The 17,962-nt window shown below is 42.2% G+C and overlaps 1 protein-coding gene across 1 annotated transcript; it reads left to right on the forward strand.

The window, feature by feature from the left end:
- Nucleotides 1-9,052: 9,052 nt before the first annotated feature.
- On the forward strand, nucleotides 9,053-14,705 carry LOC122494168 (cytochrome b-c1 complex subunit Rieske, mitochondrial). Its single transcript, XM_043599140.1, has 2 exons — nucleotides 9,053-9,343; nucleotides 13,816-14,705. The coding sequence occupies exons 1-2, from the start codon at nucleotides 9,130-9,132 to the stop codon at nucleotides 14,424-14,426; spliced, it is 825 nt and encodes a 274-aa protein (XP_043455075.1). The 5' UTR covers nucleotides 9,053-9,129; the 3' UTR covers nucleotides 14,427-14,705.
- Nucleotides 14,706-17,962: the final 3,257 nt, after the last annotated feature.

Raw genomic sequence — 17,962 nt, forward strand, 5'->3', positions numbered from 1 at the left:
TGGAACGAAGTCGCTAGGTGGCCAAAGCCCTTCTACGGGAGACTGTGCCTCGGTTTGGTCTACCCTTAACCAGACACAGTGATAACGGACCTGCATTTGTGGCAGACATTACACAAACCCTGACAAAGTCCCTCAACATTACCGGAAACTGCACACTGTTCAGCAACCCCAGAGCTCAGGGAATGTAGAGTGGATGAATCACACCCTCAAGGAAACCCTGGCTAAGTTCCACCAAGAGACTAATCTCCCACGGGCAGATTTACCACTGCTGGCCCTCCTGCATGCCCGACGCACGCCTGGGGCACTGGGATTCTCCCCTTTTGAGTTATTATATGGGTGACTCCTCGCGCCCCCCCCCCCATGTTTAGGAAAACTCCCAGGAGACCTAAAAACCAGATTGGAGACAAAGGAATAAGAGAACAGCCCCAGACCTTGGGAGCAGTCCTAAATAAGTTACAGAGATACACCATAGAGAGGGCCCCAATTTCCTTAGGGACCCACATTCACCCCTTTCATCCAGGAGACTCTGTGTGGGTCAAAGATTGGAAGAGGGAACCTCTTAGACCAGGTGGACTGGGCCTCATACTGTTATTCTAACAACTCCTACAGCCCTTAAAGTTTCAGGTATCACCCCATGGGTCCATCACTCCAGAGTTAAGAAGGCCAACTCAGAAGAACCCACAACCTGGTGAAGTCATCCAGATCCAGTCAACCTGCTTAAACTGACCCTCAAAAGGGAAACTGGCCCCTGAGACCTCCATCCCTGCTCCAGACACACCCCAGAAACTGGCTGGCCTGCACACAGCAGAAGCTCGAGGAATCAACATATGAACCTAGCCCAGGGGTTTGGATGCAACTCTGCCAGCCCTTGCCCCTTACTGGTGTCATAGCCCTGATCTTATTTCTTACTGTTGGGCTGATAGAGACTGCACCAACAAGCTGGACGTGAGACAAAAGATGCATGCTGGGTCTCACATACCTCCTCTGGATGGGAGGATTATTAAGTATTGCCTGTATATTATGATAAACTCTCTCACCCTCACAACTGCCGCTTACCCACCTTGCCCCCAGGATTGTTATATGACAATAAGGGGGTCAAGGGCATTCAGCGCCTTCACCCCCCTCCACAAAGATTGCTACAAAGGAAAACACCCACTCTCTGTCAGTCACCCGGTGCCCCAAGGACTAAGTATTGGACTGCCGAGATAACCCAAAATGTCAGGAGCCCATGTCATAACAAGGGCCTCCAGAGAGGGATGCAAGCTTGCTACACTTACCTTCCTCAATGGGGGATCTTGGACGGGGGAAGAGTGCGAGATAGGGCCCTTCAAAAAGTTATAAAGGATACCCAGGATAGGGTAATACAAGCCATAAAGGCGACCACTCCCCCAGCAGCCTACCAAGGTTTGAACCTTTCAGCCCTCGATCAGATGCTTACCAATTCCCCACTCCAGCATTGGGCCAATACTACTCTACAAGTCCTCCATAAAATAAATAATCACACCCAAACCTGCTGGATGTGCTTGCCCCTCAACTGGAGTGCTTACTTAGCCACTCCCATCCCTTTGACCTGGAAAGCTCCTGAAAATCTCAAAACCAATACCTCTGTCTTAATTGGACCCACTGGGATCTGTCTCACAAATGCCGACAATCTAATCTGTACAGTCCCTGAAGGTACCTCTCTATGCAGAAGAAATATAACCTTAGAGAGAAATACAACCCTATGTTCAACCCCTGGGGTGTTCTATCTGTGTTCTAATGCAGCCTACCGATGCTTAGAGGCCAAGTGGACTCAGATATGTTATTTCATCTTCCTAACCCCAGAGATATCCGTATACACTGAAGATCAGCTTCTAACAGCTTTTAGCCCCAAGTCCCGGACTAAACAGGCAATCCTGCTACCTGTTCTGATAGGAGCAGGAATTGTGACAGGAATAGGAACTGGAATAGGGGGCATAAGTTCGTCTCTAGGACCATACTATAGACTATCTCAAGAGCTAAATGAAGGCATGGAACGAGTGACAGATTCTCTGGAAACCTTACAAAGTCAAATAAACTCTCTGGCTGCAGTGACCCTCCAAAATAGGTGAGCCCTTGACCTCCTCACTTCAGAAAAAGGAGGGACTTGCATCTTTCTGGGGGAGGAATGTTGCTACTTTGTAAACCAGTCAGGAACAGTTACAACTAAGGTTAAGGAAGTCAAGGAAAGAATTCAACATAGATGACAGGAAAGAATCAATGGAAAGGATGGGATCTCACGGATTGGGCATCCTAGCTTCCTGCCCTGGCAGGGCCCCTCCTCTCCATAATTTTATTTGTATCCATTGGCCCCTGTATACTGAATGCCATGGTATATTTTATTGAAAACACTGTTGCTCACCAAACTACTGCACATATCTTAGTCTTGAGAGTACCAACTCGTGATGCCTACTAAAAGTTTTTTTTAAGGCATCAAAGGGGTAATGTTGGAGAAGTGAATAAAGTACCCCAAAAATGGCCAACAGGGCTAAAACAGACTCTGGTCTCTAGCTTAGAGACCCCTCCTCCGGGTTCTTCTTCCTTTGTTTGCTGTGCATGGGAAAACCCCCACAGATATGGAAGCTGATGACTATAAATTACCCTCCCCACTTGCATTCGGTGCTCAGACCTTTGGAGAATCAGTCTCCTCTGAGCCTTCCAGTGTTAAATAAATCTCCAATGCACCAAGATCTCTGAGTGCTGCTTGGTTTTTCCGCCAGCATTCCAGCCTGGTTCCGTAACACCAGAACAAATGGACTCCTTTACTTATCAATGAGGTGTGTTTGAGGGAGTGATGTTATCAAAATGACAACACAGGAGACTTCAGTATCTGTCTCCCCCACAAGATCAACAATTAGACAGTGATCTCAAACAAATACAGCTCTAGAAGAGCTCTGGGGTCTACTTAAGAAATTTTGACAATGTAGTAAACAAAAAGCCTGAGAAGTACTGCATAAAAAGAGAAGAAAGAAAGATTCATTTTACTTAAATTAACCCATCCCCCAAGCTAGCATTGCTCAGTGACAAGAGAAAATGTCCCAACTAGAAAGAGTTCTCCATGCCAGGAAAGGGAGAGCAGGGTGAACTACTGGCTTCCCCAGACTTTCAGGGGCACTTCATTGAGGTCCTGCTTCTGACTGGCAAAGTGAAGATGAACAGAGACAGCTAGGAACAGGGAAGAAAAAACAGGGGTTACCAGTGTCAGCCAAGTAGCGGGAGCACCTGTGCTTCACAGAGACCTGTTTTGCAGACAACCACAGCAGATTTCTCCACTGAAGAAATAAATGGCCAGCATAGCTGCTGTGAAGACCCTGCAGACTTCACCAGACTTTGCCCTGCAAGTATTCACTGGCTACCTGAGTAGTCCCTCCCACCCCACTCCCCTCACCCCAACTGGAGCTCAGGAACTGCATCGGAGCCAGCCAGCTCAGGCCTCTGAGGCTGTGCAAGGGCAAGATTCCAGCTTAGACCCTTGTGGCTGACCACCTACCACCGTATGTGTGCTTGGGGCCATCCCCTCCAGCTGTACATTCACGTGATTGGCCCGAGGCCCATCACCAGCCTCTCTATAGTGCTCATGCTTGGGGAAGACCAACAGCCACAGGAGAGTATGCCAACAACCAGGACCCCACCAGCTGCCAGGGAGCTCAGAGTTGGCCCTGGCCCTTGCTGCCTGTCTTGACTCTCACCACTATGCATGTGTCTGAAACTGGCCTCTGCCACTATATCGGCACCTGCAGCTGGCCACCACATACCAGTGTGTGCACACCTCTGACTCTGGCACCACTACTGCCTGCCATGGTGCCTGGCCACTGAACTTGGAGGTGCCACCAAGGATCCCAACAGCCCTTGCAGTGACTGTGATCCTCCACAGTGTGTACCAAAGACCACAAAGTTGTTGATGCTTTTGGACCCCTGAGCCAAAGACATATCATACACCCCCCAAACCTAGTGCCACCACATGCCTCCAAACTTGCTTTCCTGCATCATTTGACCTAGGGTCACAACATGTGTCCCCACCCACAGATAAAAGTCTTTCTTTCCTGAAGTCAGTCCACAAAATCTGGAAGAGGTGACTGCTTCTTCAAATGTACAGACACCGATGCAAGGCAACACAGATAACCAAAATCAGGGAAACATGACTCCACCAAAGGAATATAGTAAACCTCCAGTAACTGGATCCAAGGGCATGGAGATCCAGGAATTGTGCAATGAATAATTCAAAATAATTATTCTATAGGTGTCCAGAGAGCTGCCACAGAACATAGACATACAAGTTAATGATACAAGAAAACAATAAAAGAACAAAGTGAGAAGAAAAAAAGAGATAGAAAACATGAAAAAGAACCAAACAGAAATTTTGAAGCTGAAGAATACAATGACTGAAGAGAAAAACTGAATAGAACGCTTCAATAACAGGCTTGACCAAGCAGAAGAAGGAATCAATGAGCTAGAAGACAGATGAATTGATATTATTCAATCAGAGGAGAAAAACTTTGAGAGACTAAAGGAACAAAGAAAGCCACAGGACTATGGAATACCATTAAGAAAAATATTGCATGCATCATTGCACATGGAACATTCTCCAGCTTAGATCATATGAAAAGTCACAAAGCAAGTTTTAGTAAATTTAATAAGACTGAAACACAAGAGACCAGAAATAAACCCTAACATATATGGCCAACTCATATTTAGCAAGGGAGTCATGAATACTAAAAGGGAGAAAAGATTCTATCTTCAATATATGGTGTTGGGAAAAGAAGATGACCACATGGAGAAGAACATTCGACCCCTACTTACACCACTCACAAAAATTAACTCAAAATGGATAAAAGGCTTAAGCATAGGAAGAGAAACTATAAAACTCCTAGAAGAATGCATAGGGGAAAACTTTCCTTGACTTTGGTCTTAGCAATAATTTTTTGGATGTGACACCAAAAGCACAAGCAACAAAAGAAAACAATAAGTGAGAATATGTCAGATTAAAAATCCTCTGCACAGCAAAGAAAACCATTAACAAATGAAAAAGCAACCATTAGAATGGGAGAGGATTGGGGTACCTGGGTGGCTCAGTCAGTTAAGCATCCATTGTTAGCTCAGGTCATGATCTCATGATCTGTGAGTTCAAGCCCCACGTCGGGCTTTGTGCTGACAGCTCAGAACTTGGAGCCTGCTTTGGATTCTGTGTCTCCCTCTTTTTCTGCCCCTCCCCCACTCACATTTTGTCTTTCTCTCTCTCAAAAATAAATAAATATTAAAGAAAACAAATAATAGGGGCATCTGGGTGGCTCAGTCGGTTAAGCATTTGACTTCAGCTCAGGTTATGATCTCGCGGTTTGTGAGTTCAAGCCCTGTGTCGGGCTCTGTGCAGACAGCTCAGAGCCTGGAGCCTGCTTCAGATTCTGTGTCTCCCCTCTCTCTGCCCCTCCCATGTTCATGTTCTGTCTCTGTCTCTCAATAATAAATAAACAAAAAAATTTTAAAAAAAAGAATAGGGGAAGATCTTTGCAAATCAGATATCTGATTAGAGATTGTCAAAATATATAACGAGTTCATACAACTCAAAATATATAGAGTTCATACAACTCAGTAGCAACAAAATAAACAATCTGATTAAAAAATGGGCAGGGGGGCGGTGTCTGGGTGGTTCAGTCAGTTAAGTGATTCTTCGTTTAGGCTCAGGTCATGATCTCATGGTTAGTGAGGCAGAGCCCCACATCGAGCTCTGCACTGACAGCACAGAGCCTGCTTGGGATTCTTTCTCTCCCCTCTCCCACTTGCTTTCATTCTCTCTCTCTCTCTCTCAAAATAAATAAATAAACATTTTTTAAAAAATGGGCAGAGGATCTGAATAGACATTTTTCCAAAGAAGACACACAAATGTCAACAGGCACATGAAAATGTGCTCAACATCACTAATAATCAGGAAAATGCAAATCAAAACCACAATGAGGTATCATGTCACACCTTTTAGAATGGTTATTATCAAAAAGATAAGGTATATAACAAATGCTGGTGAGGACGTAGAGAAAAGGGAATCCTTGTGCACTGTTGGTGGGAATGTAACTTGATATAGTCACTATGGAAAACAGTATGGAGGTGTCTCAATAATTTAAAAATAGAACTACCATATGATCCAACAATGCAACTTCTGGGTATATATCAAAAGGAAATGAAAACAGGATTTAAAGAGATATGGGCCCTCCCATGTTCATTATAGGAACATTCACTATAGTCAAGATATGGAAACAACCTAAATGTCTGTTAGTGGATAAATGGATAAAGAAGATACGGTACATACATTGAATTGAATATTATTCAGCCATGAGAAAGAAGGAAATCCTGCCATTTGGAACAACAACAAAAACAATCCAGAAAGCATTATGATCAGTGAAATAATTCAGATAGAGAAAGTCAAATGCTATATGATCTCACATATATTGAATGTAAAGACTTGGAATTCATAGAAACACAGAGTAGAGTGGTGGTTACCAGGGGCTGGGGTTGTGGGAGACGGGGAGATGTCAGTCAAAGGCTCCAAACTTCCAGTTCTAAGATGAATAAGTTCTGGGGATCTAGCACACAGCATGGTGATTGTAGTTAACAATGTATTATACATCTGAAAGTTGGCAAGAAACTAGATTGTGTTCCCACCACAAAAAAAGAAATAATTCTATGGTGTGATTGGGGTGTTAGCTAACACTATGGTGGTAATCAAGTTGCAATATATAAGTATATCAAGTTAATACACTGTACACCTTAAATTTACATGTTATATGTCAATTATATCTCAATAAGGCGGAAGAAAATGATGTGGCTTTGGGTAGGTCATCTTTTATTTTTCACCGTTTTTAAAAAAACATTTTAACATTTATTTATTTTTTGAGAGACAGAAAATGAGTGCAGGAGGTGCAGAGAGAGAGGGAGTCACAGAATCCGAAGCAGGCTCCAGGTTCTGAGCTGTCAGCACAGAGCCCGACATGGGGCTTGGACTCACAAACCTGAGATCATGACCTGAGCTGAAGTCGGACGCTTAACCGACTGAGCCACCCAGGTGCCCCTCATTTGTCATCTTTGAATCTCAGTTTCTCCCAGCATAAAATGGAAGGAGTTATTTTTATTGTTATCATGGACATTTCATAGCACTTACTGTATGCCAGGCATGGTTCTCTGCACTTTACACATATTAGTCCAATTCATCCTTAAAATAACCCTTTGGGGATAAACACTATTATTATCTTCATTTTATAGAATGAAAACTGAGGCATACACAGAGGCTATATATAACTCATTTTAGGGCTTACAGCTTGTGAGTATTAGAACTAGGATTAAACCCAGAGTCTTGTAAAGGCTCCTTCCCTCTTTTTTTTCCATCCTCACCTACTCTTAACCAATTCAAAGGGCTGTTGTGATATTAAGTGCATTATTCCATATAAAGAACTCAAACACACGGGGTGTAGTAGCTGCTCTGGAAGCATCCACTCTTACCATGAGGGTTGTTGCTGGGGTGAGCCCAGTGCCAGACCTATGGCTAGCCAAGTCAGAGTAACCCCTGAGGAGGCCAGTTCCAGTGCTGAGAGTACCACAGAGTCCCTAGGGCAATATGGATGGCCAAGACTTAGACCCTGAGAAGGGTCCAGGAGGAAGTGTTCAGTGTGCTGTGGACCTAGAGAGAGGAACACAAATGAGTCAGCAGGAATTGAAGGAATATGTCAGATAAAACAATACTAGCAAGCCTGGTGTTTAGCATGTGGGGCCCCTTGTAGGTACTGTTACACATATTAGTACATTTACTCCTTCTAGGTGGCATCATTACCACCTCCATTTTACAGGTGAGGAAACTAAAGCATAGAGGAGTCAGGAAACTCGCCAAGGTCCCAGGGCCCATGCACAGCACAGAAAAACTTCATTTACTTAATATTTAAATTAACTCATTTTGACCTAAGTAAAAGTTTTTTTCACTAAAGTCATTGGAGAATCACTAAGGGGACAAAATAAATACCATGAAAAGAAAATTATATTATTAAATCTTCCACATGCTGATTCAAGTAACCAAGGGCTTTGAAGTCAAGGCCTATTCTCTTAAAAGGACGGTTAGCAAGTGTTAGGAATTAACAATATATTAGCACCAAACTGGGACTTTCTCATTGGTGTAATCAGAAGGATTGAAAGAAAATTAAGAAGGAAATAATTTTCTCACCATGTGATAGAAAGTGATTTAGGGACCCATCCCTGAATCCCCTAAAATCTCACTTAGGAAAACTGGTAGTGATTAAGAGCGCTCAAAAGCCAGACTACCCCCTTTCACCCCTTGTTGGCTATCTAGTCCGGGGCACATAATCCCTCTAAACATTGGTTTCCTCATTGGAAAATAGCTGTTACCTCATAGGGATATTGACTATAAATGAAAAAATGAAGGTAAAGCACAAAATCTAATACATAGTAAATGCTTAATACACATAAGTCATTACCATTATCACTATGATTGTTAAGCTTTAACCAAAAATCCCCGGCCTTTTTAAAATTTATTTTTTACTTCGATGGTGCTAATAATCATCATTATAGTACACACATGGTGGCCACTATTTGCCTGGCTCTAGGTTTTATAAGTACATAAAACCTATTATATACAATGTATATGTATACACCCTAACATATATCCTTATATATAAGTATTACATTATATATGCACATATGTTAAGAATTACTATTTTCCCTAAACTATGATGACAACTTATTCTTATCCCTAGGTTCCTACAGATTAAGTTTTTACTCTGAGGGACCCAAAGTCGACTCGCGGGACGACTCCTGCGGGCCTGCTTTGCGCAGACACCAGGTTACACACCAAAAGACGTTGGGGAGGACAGATTGGGCGGCACCCACACCTTCCCGCCCGGCTCCGCCCCGCCCCCTTCCGCTCTTAGCGTAAGCTCGAAGCCCCGCCTCTGACGCAGCGCCTTTCCTGGCTCTGTACCCCCACCTCTCCGGGGAGCCACCGTTGAGGCCGGCGCGCTGACGTCACGGATCGCGCGCCTCCTGTGCTTCCTCGCGCCTGCGCCGCGGCGAAAGGTCGTCCCTGTGACCGGCTCGGCGTTTGGAGCCCCTGTCGCCATGTTGTCGGTGGCCGCCCGTTCGGGCCCGTTCGCGCCCGTCCTATCGGCCACGTCCCGCGGGGTGGCGGGCGCGTTGAGGCCTCTGGTGCAGGCTTCAGTGCCCGCCACCTCGGAGCCGCCAGTGCTGGACGTGAAGCGGCCCTTCCTGTGCCGGGAGTCGCTGAGTGGCCAGGCCGCGAGCCGGCCTTTGGTCGCCTCCGTGGGCCTCAATGGTGAGCCGGGCTGAGGGGTACCCCCGTTCTCGCTCCCTCCGGCCCTCGACCCATGGCGCAGCTCAGGAGGGCGGGGAAATGGAGCGGAGCCCCTTTGGGGGATTAAGTTGCCTTGCTGGGTCGACCTTGGGCAAGCTTCTACACCTCCTGGGTCTCTGCCCTCACCTGTGCGCGGACGCGGCTAGGTTGGGCGATCTCAAGTGACCTCCAGCTCTCGCTTTGCGGGCCTCTGTTTCCGTTGGCGACCAGTCTGCCTAAACCACAGGCTAATCTTGTACGTCATAGGTTAAGTTCAAGAACTCTGAAAGCCGACTGTTTCCAGCAAAGTCTGACAGATTTTGCTGCTTACAGCTCGTTTGGGCAAATTTCTGAATGTTTTTCCTCACCAGTGAAATGGATGAATGATTATACCAATTACGTAGGTAATGTCATGAGGTTTAGATGGAAAAATTCTACTTAAAGCCATTAGCACATTTGGGGGCATTTTATTATACATGTTGAAAAAATAAGAACTATTAATATTTGGGACCCTGTCCTGCTCACCGCCACCTAAACCGTCTAATGCCCTTGTCTTTCACGCATCCCTCTCAACAGCAACAGCAGCAAAACAATAACACAAGCCCCAAGGTCATTAATGATGTGGAGTATCGGCAATGTTTTGCTGGGCCAGAGGGTTTTTACACTGTAATCAGTTTGATGCTCAAGAAGAGCCACAAGCAGAGGTTGGTGATATTCCCATTTTACAGGTAGAAAACAAACTACAAGAAGTGAAGTGACTTACACAAGGATAAACTTTGTGTATGTGATAGAACATGGATTTCAAAGATTGATTTAGCCATGAACCAGATCCTGCACTATCTTTTGTGCCATGTCTTTTTTTTTTTTTTTTTTATGCTCTGTATTGGAAATCCTCAAATGGCAACCTGTGTGCCATTGTACCTGTAGTGTTCCCAACCTGCACAGTCTTAAAAGGGAGATTTTTTGCGTGTTTTAAAATGTTGGAATCTGGCAACACTGAACTTGTTTCACCATGAGAAAAGTGCTGTGCACTGGCTGCCCTCTTAGTTGGAGCAATCACTCTTCCAGGTCATCACAGTTCTCACCAGACCTCCTCCATTGCGTTATCTGCCTGCCTGGCCCCACTGACAGTGACACTTGCCCTGCAAGCTAAGTTATTACCCCCACTCTCTTTAGTTTTCCTTCATTCACCCTGTTCTCTTTACTTTAAAATAATCCTCCCACCAGTTTTCCACATTTCCGTCTTACCAAATCAATCTCCGTTCAGGGTCAGGTCAATAAAATTTTTATTTTATGGTACATAACACTTCCTACTATTGGATTTCCTGGTGATTCCTCTGACCTTGAGCTTGAGGCATAGAGAAGAATCTTTATTTTTCTGTTTCCTACAACCTCAGATTTTGCATACAGGCAGTGCAGGATAGTGGCGAATGAATAAAATGGTGATTTTTGTTGTTGTTGTTTGGGGGCACCAGTGGGTTTTGGAGACACTGTTCAGGGCATGAGCAGAGTACACCAGCCCATCCCAAGCCTATTCTTTGGATCTGGAGGTAAGAAACAATAAAGGAGGACAAAATTTCAACAGCAAATGCAAAAAGCATCTTTGGAATTTGTCTAGTAACTAAAGGGTTTCTTCTAAAAATTAGAGGCTTACCTGACTTTCCCAAGAACAGGTAAATGATACAGAACCGTAAGGCAAACTTTTTCTATAATAATGCCTTCAGCTTGTAGTTTCAGTTCACATTATAATCTGTCTAGATGGTTTGTAGAAAGAGTTCTGAGGGTGTGAAATGGGAGGGTTGGATCAGGAGATCCATGAGGTGAGAGGAAGATTTCCAAGGCACATCAGAGTTCATCTTAGGAAAGGAAAACCTGTTTTTTGTTATAGTCTCTTAAATTTTCTCTATTTCCAGAAATATCTGGTTTTGCTTGAGTTTAGAACTAAATCTAGCTAGCATCTTTGTTGCTAAAGTCACACCTAATACGGTTAATATAAATTATTTAGAAATGACTTTTGCAATATGGCAGTTAAATTTCCCAAAATATTCATGGTGGTACAATATACAATAGTACAGTATTGTACTATTGTACTAAAGTGTAACCTGCTAGGTAGAGTGGCAGTAGACAGCTGGATTTCTTTCACCACCAAATCTCTGGATGAGAATGTCAAAACCATTCTGTTTAATGTTCCTGTACATTTGCTTGTATACTGTTATATGGTTAAAGATTGTAGACACGGTTTTTAATGTAGAAGTATGGACTTTGGTTCCGTCATCTTTTAGGTATGATACACATTTTCCTTTGTAATTCCAGAGAATACCAAAGGAAGGTAATTCATACTTGATCCCAAACCCCAGTCTACACTGTTAGGTTAGCATTAGGTAGAAGTAGGGTAGTATATGATAATGTCACTTTGCCATAGTTGTAAATATTAGGTAGTCACTACCCTTGTCCTGGTCCCAGAAAAGTACATAGAGTGATTTTGATAGGTTTCACCATTGTTTGGGAATACAGCTGGCCCTTGAACAACATGGATTTGAACTGTGCAGGTCCACTTATATGTGGATTTTTTTTTTTTTTATAAATATGGTACACTGCTGCAAATGTATTTTTTATGGTTTTCTTAATGTTTTCCCTAGCTTTATTATAAGAATTTATTATAAGAATTATATATATGAGATATATAACATACAAATTATGTGTTAATCCCACTGCATATGGGATCAGTGCCCCTAATCTCCACATTCAAGGCTGACTTACAGCTTCCATTGTTACTGACTTTGAGAACCATGTGAAAAGTGTGGTCATGTTCTTTATTGTAATACTCAAGGAAGTATATTAGGATGAGACAGCCTGGTAGGCTGCAACTTACATGAAATTGCATTTTATAAGTACATTTTTCTTTTTGAAACAACACAGTTTTTAAGTGAGAAATTTTTAATGTCCCTTTTATAAAAAAAGAAACCTTGTGACAAATTTCCTAAAATGCGTATACAACTTGCAAAGAGATTTGCTTCCTGAAACATACTTAAAAGTGATGCCAGTAAGTTAATTTTTTGTCAGATATTTTAAAATTCTATGGACAAAAGGTCATAATCTATTTAGTTTAAAAACTACTTACATCCAAAGTACTACATAAATAGTAATTAGTTAACATTCATTTGACACAAAGATCTGGCCAGCCTGCAGTAGTAGTGTCTCAGTTGAGAAATCCACAGCACTGAAAAAGAAAGATAATGCCCTTACTCTTATAGAAGTTACTGCCCTTCACTGAAGAGGGGGATATATGAAAATTTGTCTTTTTTTTTTTTTTTTTTTTTCAACGTTTTTTATTTATTTTTGGGACAGAGAAGACAGAGCATGAACGGGGGAGGGGCAGAGAGAGAGGGAGACACAGAATCGGAAACAGGCTCCAGGCTCTGAGCCATCAGCCCAGAGCCCGACGCGGGGCTCGAACTCACAGACCGCGAGATCGTGACCTGGCTGAAGTCGGACGCTTAACCGACTGCGCCACCCAGGCGCCCCTGAAAATTTGTCTTTTATCCTGTACTAAGTTGAAATAATTGGGTCTTTTGGAGATTTCATTTGATAGTTGTGTATTTTGACAAGGATGTCCTTTTCTGCCCATTGGTGGCTTTACTTGAAGTTAAAGTAATACTGATTTATACTCCAGAGTCTAAAATAGAAAATCTCTTCATTTTCTGCAACTAAAGTTATACTAACAGTTCACAGAATGTTTATGGTAATAAGTATTTATGAATTTTTAGCAGTTCTACTGAACTTTCAGAGAGTAAGATAGTAATGTGAAGTTAGACATTTGGTTTAATAAGATGATCACAAATCACCTTTTTCTTAATGTTTATTTTGTGCACGAGAGAGAGAGAGAGAGAGAGAGAGAGAACATGGGTGGGGGAGGGGCAGAGAGAGAGGGAGAGCGAAAATCTCAAGCAGGCTCCTGAAATCAGGAGTCAGACGCTTAACTGACCGAGCTACCCAGGAGCCCCACAAATCAACTTATTGGGTAGACTTGATGAGTTTTACGGTCCCTTGTAATCCAGAGAATATGGGAGGTAGTTAACATAGTTGTATGTCTTGGCATGTTGAATTTTGGGGATTTTAAAATATTGCTGTTTACAGTACTATTTAACTTTTTAGATTTGATGCACTAAATCGTTAGAAATTCTGAATCAACTGTGTTCAATCAGGAAGAAGTTCAGTTTACGCATATTATCCTGTGATTTCATACCAGTATGATAGGTAGTGATTGACTTCCATTTCTTTTTCAATATTTTCTATGCAGGCACTGCCAACCTGACCATTTCTGGCATTAGTGCTATATTTAACATTTTTATAACTTGATTTTTGCTTATGAATTCACAAAGGTTATTTCCTGATGTATACTTCTTTCAGGGTACTCATCTAATTGTTTTTTTAACTTTCTGTTTATCTTGCAGTCCCTGCTTCTGTTCGTTATTCCCACACAGACATCAGAGTGCCTGACTTCTCTGACTATCGACGCACCGAAGTGTTAGATGGTACAAAGTCTTCAAAAGAGAGCAGTGAGGCTAGAAAAGGTTTCTCCTATTTGATAACTGCAACAACTAGTATAGGTGTTGCATATGCTGCCAAGAATGTCGTCTCCCAGTTTGTTTCCAGCATGAGTGCTTCTGCTGATGTGTTGGCCATGTCGAAAATCGAAATCAAGCTATCCGATATTCCAGAAGGCAAGAACATGGCTTTCAAATGGAGAGGAAAACCGCTGTTTGTGCGTCATAGAACCAAGAAGGAAATTGAGCAGGAAGCTGCAGTTGAAGTGTCCCAGTTGAGGGACCCACAGCATGATTTAGATCGAGTAAAGAAACCTGAATGGGTTATCCTGATAGGTGTTTGCACTCATCTTGGTTGTGTACCCATTGCAAATGCAGGAGATTTTGGTGGTTATTACTGCCCTTGCCATGGGTCACACTATGATGCTTCTGGCAGGATCAGGAAGGGGCCTGCACCTCTCAATCTTGAAGTTCCCTCATATGAGTTCACCGGTGATGACATGGTGATTGTTGGTTAGAGATCTGGACTCAAGTCCAAGGTTCCTTTCAGTCGTCTTGTCACCTCAGAAGACCTATGAGCAAGCCTTCTATACTTAAGTGGGTTGATTTGAAATATTTAAGAATTGCTGATAATGTATTTGCAAACATTTATGTGAAGTAAATTGAATTTAATGTTGAATGCTTTCAAGCGTTCACCTAATAAAGCCACTGTTAAACATTATTAAGTTCAAAGACTTAAAAGGTGCAGTGTCTTTGATAGTTAATTCTAATTAAAAATTACAGACTTACATACCAGATATTTGTGAAATCTGTAATTGACTTTCTCCTTCATCTTCCTTCTTTATGTTAGGGTCAACAGATTCTGCAGAGCTAATGGTTAGACTGAGGTAAAATTAGCTGGTCATTTCCAAGTCCTGGGAGATGTTTATGGCATTGGCAGAAACAGTAGTATCCAGGTTTCCCTTTTGTTCTTTTACACATGAGTCCTGGATGTGTGTGTCTTGCCGCACGTGCCCCCCAGCCCCCGGTCTGTATGATGATGTTGAATGTAATCTCTGGGAGAATCCTAAATCCTAAATGTTAGCAGCTCTGAGGATTTAGCCCCACCTCTAGCTAGCTGTTTTCCTGCTAGGAAATTTTATTTTTCACTTACGGGAATAAGTTAGTAATTAGAATTCTTTAGTTTTAAGAGGCAGTGGTGGGATAGTATCTGAGAAAAGCTTTCCAAAATGGGAGTGCCACTGTTAACTCCTTCATCTGGTGAGGATATTTGTGTTCCCATTGCTCTGCATCCACCCTATCTAGAGACAAAAGGGGAGTAGTGTATCTGAGACTACTGTAAAGGATTCTGTTGGTTTTGTTTCTGCAATGATAACATGTTGAGGTGTTTTCCTTCAGTTGGATACACAGTCCCCACTTTTCACCGTGATATGAAGGTGGTGGGCACAGGAAGACGTCAGAATTGACACCCTCTTCTTTCTGCCTTCTGCCTTCAATTATGCAGCTGAAATAAGACAGATCTGATATTCTCCCTGGGAACTAGGAGTAGGCTTTGACCCTTGTTGAGAATCACAGCTACTTTGATAAGTTTGCCATTTGGCAGTAAGTCAGTAATATACCACTGGGTCCATCTTTGATCACACGTGCATTTGTAAGAAAGCAAACTAAATTCAGTGGTTAGATCTTCCAAAGGGAGCTGGTCATCCAGGACTCCAGTCTTTAAAACAGTAGCTAAGTGTATCAAAAAGAAAACTTTTTGTTTATGAGCAGATATTTGGTTCATTTCTTTACCATACCTTTACCATTCTAGAAAGAAAATTAGCATGGGTGATAAATGGGGCTAATAAATAATAGTATTTTATGTTCTGGTATCTAGGTGTAAACGTGAGACAAAAAGTGCCAAATATTGCTAATTTACTAAAAGTAGTGAAATTATATCATTAAGTATAAACAATATGGGTGTGTAGTATTTGATGTTAATATTTGGAGCATCTTGCATGAAGTCCGTGCCCCTCCCCCCACTCCCAACCATGAGGCCATGAGAAATTAGTATGTATTTGTTGGATATTTTGCTTATCGTTGTAGTGAAGATTCCTTTTTTTCCTAATATATATGGGGAAGATCATCTTACACTTACACATGCTGCTTTTTCATGGTGCCAGTTGTCCACAACTTACTGTTTAAAGCTACACCCATATATTTATTATAAGCTGACAAAATTTGAAGTTGAATTGTTAAGTTTAAAATGGCAGCAGGAGCTGTTCATCACTTCCTCAAGATACGCTAATGTAGAAACTGGTATATATTTTACATTCATAAAATTCTTACTTGGATGGGATGATAAGTAAAAATGCCAGGTTTTAATTTGAAGGTGAATTATTAAGCCTGGAATGGAAACCTCAAAGCATTATTAAATGAATCCTTAGACCCCAGTGAATCTGAGTGACTTTTGGGGGGGGTGGTGTTTGTCTTCATGTGTGAAATTTAAAGGACTTTTGTTCCTTTGGACATAACTGGAGCTGCTGAGCTTTTAATATATCCATGTGTGGGTTGTGTGAGTTGGGGGCATGGTGTAGTAGAAGTACTGGACTAGAATTTAGGGTTTTAATTCTGGCTTAGCCATTTCCTAGCCATGGAACTATGGGCCTGTCACTTAACTTCTTTTGGACATTTTTCCCCCCATCTGTAAATTTGGAATGGTTGAACTAGATTTCTAAGAGTTCTCTGACCTTTTAGGATACTCTGACCCCCCCACCCCCGCCCTAGTAATGGGAGTGGGTTTTCTTAAATAAACATTTGTTGTGTTCTCAGTATTTGGTATTGCAACAAAGACACCCAAGCTGCTAAAAGCAGCATTTTAATCAGCTGAGCCAACCTTTTACAATAGTGGTTGGTCAACCTGGGACAGCACTACTATTGTAGGGGGTGTTTGTGGCCATTATGTGATTGTCACAGTGATGGAGCATGCTGCTGGTATTGGGGTGGAGGGATGCGGGAGTGGGAACACGAAATGTTCACTTGTGAGGGAAACGCAGGTCCACGAGCTAAAAGAATACTGTGCTGCCAAAAATATCAACAACACTGAAGGAAAATGCTCATACCCTATTATTACCCCCTCCCACCCTGAAATGACACCTCAAAATATTTCATTTTTCCATATTTGAAATGCCAGAATAACTGCACTAGTGGCTCCCAGCCTATGGAGGACAAAATAGAAAGTTTGCAGGTTCCTAAATGTATTGCAGGTGTTCTGTGCTGGAATTGCTGGATTTGGTGGCTCATTATGGCTTTTGTGATATTTTGACTAATAACGATAAACTTAAATTCCACTCTTCCATTTATTATTTTTTTTAACGTTTATTTATTTCTGAGACATTGAGAGACAGAGCATGAACGGGGCGGGGGAGGGTCAGAGAGAGAGGGAGACACAGAATCTGAAACAGGCTCCAGGCTCTGAGCAGTCAGCACAGAGCCCGACGCGGGGCTCGAACTCACATACCGCGAGATCGTGACCTGAGCCGAAGTCGGACGCTCAACCGACTGAGCCACCCAGGTGCCCCTGCACTCTTCCATTTATTTTTTAAAGAAGGCTTGGTTCCACAAGTGATAGGACAAGTAAAATTACTTCACTACTTTGCTAAGTGGGTAGAGCAGACTTAATGTTAGCTTTTTGATTGTTTCAGTGAAACAATTCTGGATATTAGGGGGAAATGACTTAAAAAAAGAAGAAATTTGACCAGTTGGCATCCTGACATCAGATCATTAACATGTACTTATTTTTACTGGGAATGAAGACTGACAGTGTTGAGATTAAATGCCTTTTTATTATGCTTTAAACAAAGTGGTTATAGAAAATAACCTTTCAAAGAACTTAACATTGTTTGTTAATGTCAATTTACTTTGGTCTTTCTGAGAATAACTTTGTAAAATCTAGCTGACTCAAAACTGAGTGCGTAGAGGCATCTGTCCTTATTTGATATATATGGTTTAGGATCAGAATGTGCTATTAGTACTCTAATTTTTCTGAATAATGTGAATATACTATATTTGTCAT

This window comes from Prionailurus bengalensis, chromosome E2, assembly GCF_016509475.1.
Source record: "Prionailurus bengalensis isolate Pbe53 chromosome E2, Fcat_Pben_1.1_paternal_pri, whole genome shotgun sequence".
Classification (NCBI taxonomy): Eukaryota; Metazoa; Chordata; class Mammalia; order Carnivora; family Felidae; genus Prionailurus; species Prionailurus bengalensis.